The 2,052-nt window shown below is 32.9% G+C and overlaps 1 protein-coding gene across 1 annotated transcript; it reads left to right on the top strand.

The window, feature by feature from the left end:
• Positions 1–864, top strand: LOC113372410 (LIM/homeobox protein Lhx9-like; the record flags this gene model as incomplete). The annotated part of the gene is given in 2 exon segments (XM_026612732.1): positions 1–607; positions 681–864. Coding segments are annotated over 2 exon segments (533 nt in total), but the record flags the coding sequence as incomplete, so codon positions are not given.
• Positions 865–2,052: the final 1,188 nt, after the last annotated feature.

Genomic DNA, 2,052 nt, shown 5'->3' with positions numbered 1-2,052 from the left:
GTGCATTTCTACATATCCCTAATCCTTATTAGAACCTAATTTAAAATTAAATTAAACTTCAGCATCTAGATTCAAAATAATGAGTTAATGGGGATTTCTTGTTATAACAAGTTTCCATCATCTATTTACAATACAATTCACTCACATAATTCATAATGAAGGTTAAATTGAAACTCCCTCAATTATGACTCAATAAGTCAAAGTGCTCCTTCAATTTTTCAAACAAACTTACCAATAAATTTTCATTTACTTTTTACAATGAATTCAAGTACATCACCCCACCAGCACTCTCCTTTTCCATCCTATGGTGAAATACACCAGCAGCAGATGAGCCCCGGCAGCAATTCTCAACAAATGCTGCCTTCGGGGGGCAACGGAAACGGCCAGCAGCAGCAAATGGTTGGCAATCAGCAGATGGGCGGCGGTGCTGGTGCAAATCAGCAGCAGATGATGTCAGGCGCGGGCGGCGCTGGTTCTAATCAGCAGCATTTGCAGCAGATGTTCCAGTTTCAACAGCACGGGCAACAGTTGGCGGCACAGCAGCAGCAGCAGCAGCAACAGCAAATGACGCAGGGCTATGTTAATGGAACGCCGACGCAAGTTTCAGGTATGGTAGATAGATATATGAAGTATTCTATAAAGAAGAACTTTTGCTAAAAAAAATTGTGTGTTCCAAGCAGCCATGGGAAAGTTGTGTGCAGGATGCGGTTATCGGATAGAAGAACGATTTTTACTTCTGGCATTGGACAGGTATTGGCACCATGCATGTCTCAAATGCACTTATTGCCAAGCCACATTGGCAGATTTGGGGGCTTCCTGTTTTAGCAAAAGAGGCATGATTCTGTGCAAGGGAGACTACCATAGGTGAGTATAATTAGACACTTATACGATTTTAAAGTTTGACCATTTTTTTCGTCATGATTTTGTTCTAAAAGTTAAAAATTGGTAAATACAGATGTATAGAGAATTTTATAGGTTTTTTATTTATATTTGACAAAATTTATGTGTTTTAACAAAATATTGCACATTTGAAATTGCAGTCAAAAAGCGTACAACCATTTTGTTTGCAAAATTGTACGATTTTCAGGTTTGACGAATTTTCATCATGTATTAGTTCCAAAGGTTCAAAATTGGCAAATGCAGTTGTATAGAGAATTTTATAGGCATTTTATTTATATTTAACAAAATTCATGTGTTTTAACAAAATATTGCACATTTGAAATTGGAATCAAAAAGCGTACAAACATTTTGTTTTGCAAAATTGTACGATTTTTAGGTTTGACGATTTTTTTTCATCATGTATTAGTTCCAAAGGTTCAAGATTGGCAAATGCAGTTGGATAGAGAATTTTATAGGCATTTTATTTATATCTACAAAAAATTTATGTGTTTTAACAAAATATTGCACATTTGAAATTGGAATCAAAGCGTACAAACATTTTCTTTGCAAAATTGTACGATTTTAAAATTTGACGATTTTTTCGTCATGTTTTGTTCCAAAAGTTGAAAATCATTAAATGCGGTTATTTAGAGAATTTTATAAGCTTTTCATTTATGTAAAATAAAATGTATGTGCTTAAACAAGTTTTTGCACAATTTAAATTGATGTCGAAAAATGTGCTCGCGAATCAATTCTTATCGATTAAGCTGATTATTTACATCTAGCTCATTTTTTATTTAACATTATATATGTTTGCAACTTTGCATACAGATGCAGAATTTCCTTGACTTTTCGAGTTATTTTTTCCATTATAAATCAGACCTTGTTGGGTTATAATTCTATTTGTAATTCCTTGAGAGACCTTGGCTTCTTGGGATGGTAATATTTATAATAATGTATTCGTACAACACAATCTGAAATAAATCAATACTAAAAATTAATTATAAACAGTTATAATGATTTCTTTTCATTTCCAACCGTTGATATTTACGAAATTACTTACTCTTACGACATTTTACTCTTACTCTTATGAAATAAGAGTATAATATATAACACCAGCTAAGGGCTTTACAATAATTTGAAGAGTTTTGAAAAAAGCAATAATTAATTAAA

This window comes from Ctenocephalides felis, unplaced genomic scaffold, assembly GCF_003426905.1.
Source record: "Ctenocephalides felis isolate EL2017-DRISC unplaced genomic scaffold, ASM342690v1 CF-g0.4_SCAFFOLD_01604, whole genome shotgun sequence".
Taxonomy (NCBI): domain Eukaryota; kingdom Metazoa; phylum Arthropoda; class Insecta; order Siphonaptera; family Pulicidae; genus Ctenocephalides; species Ctenocephalides felis.
This window is presented reverse-complemented; position numbering and strand designations above follow the sequence as displayed.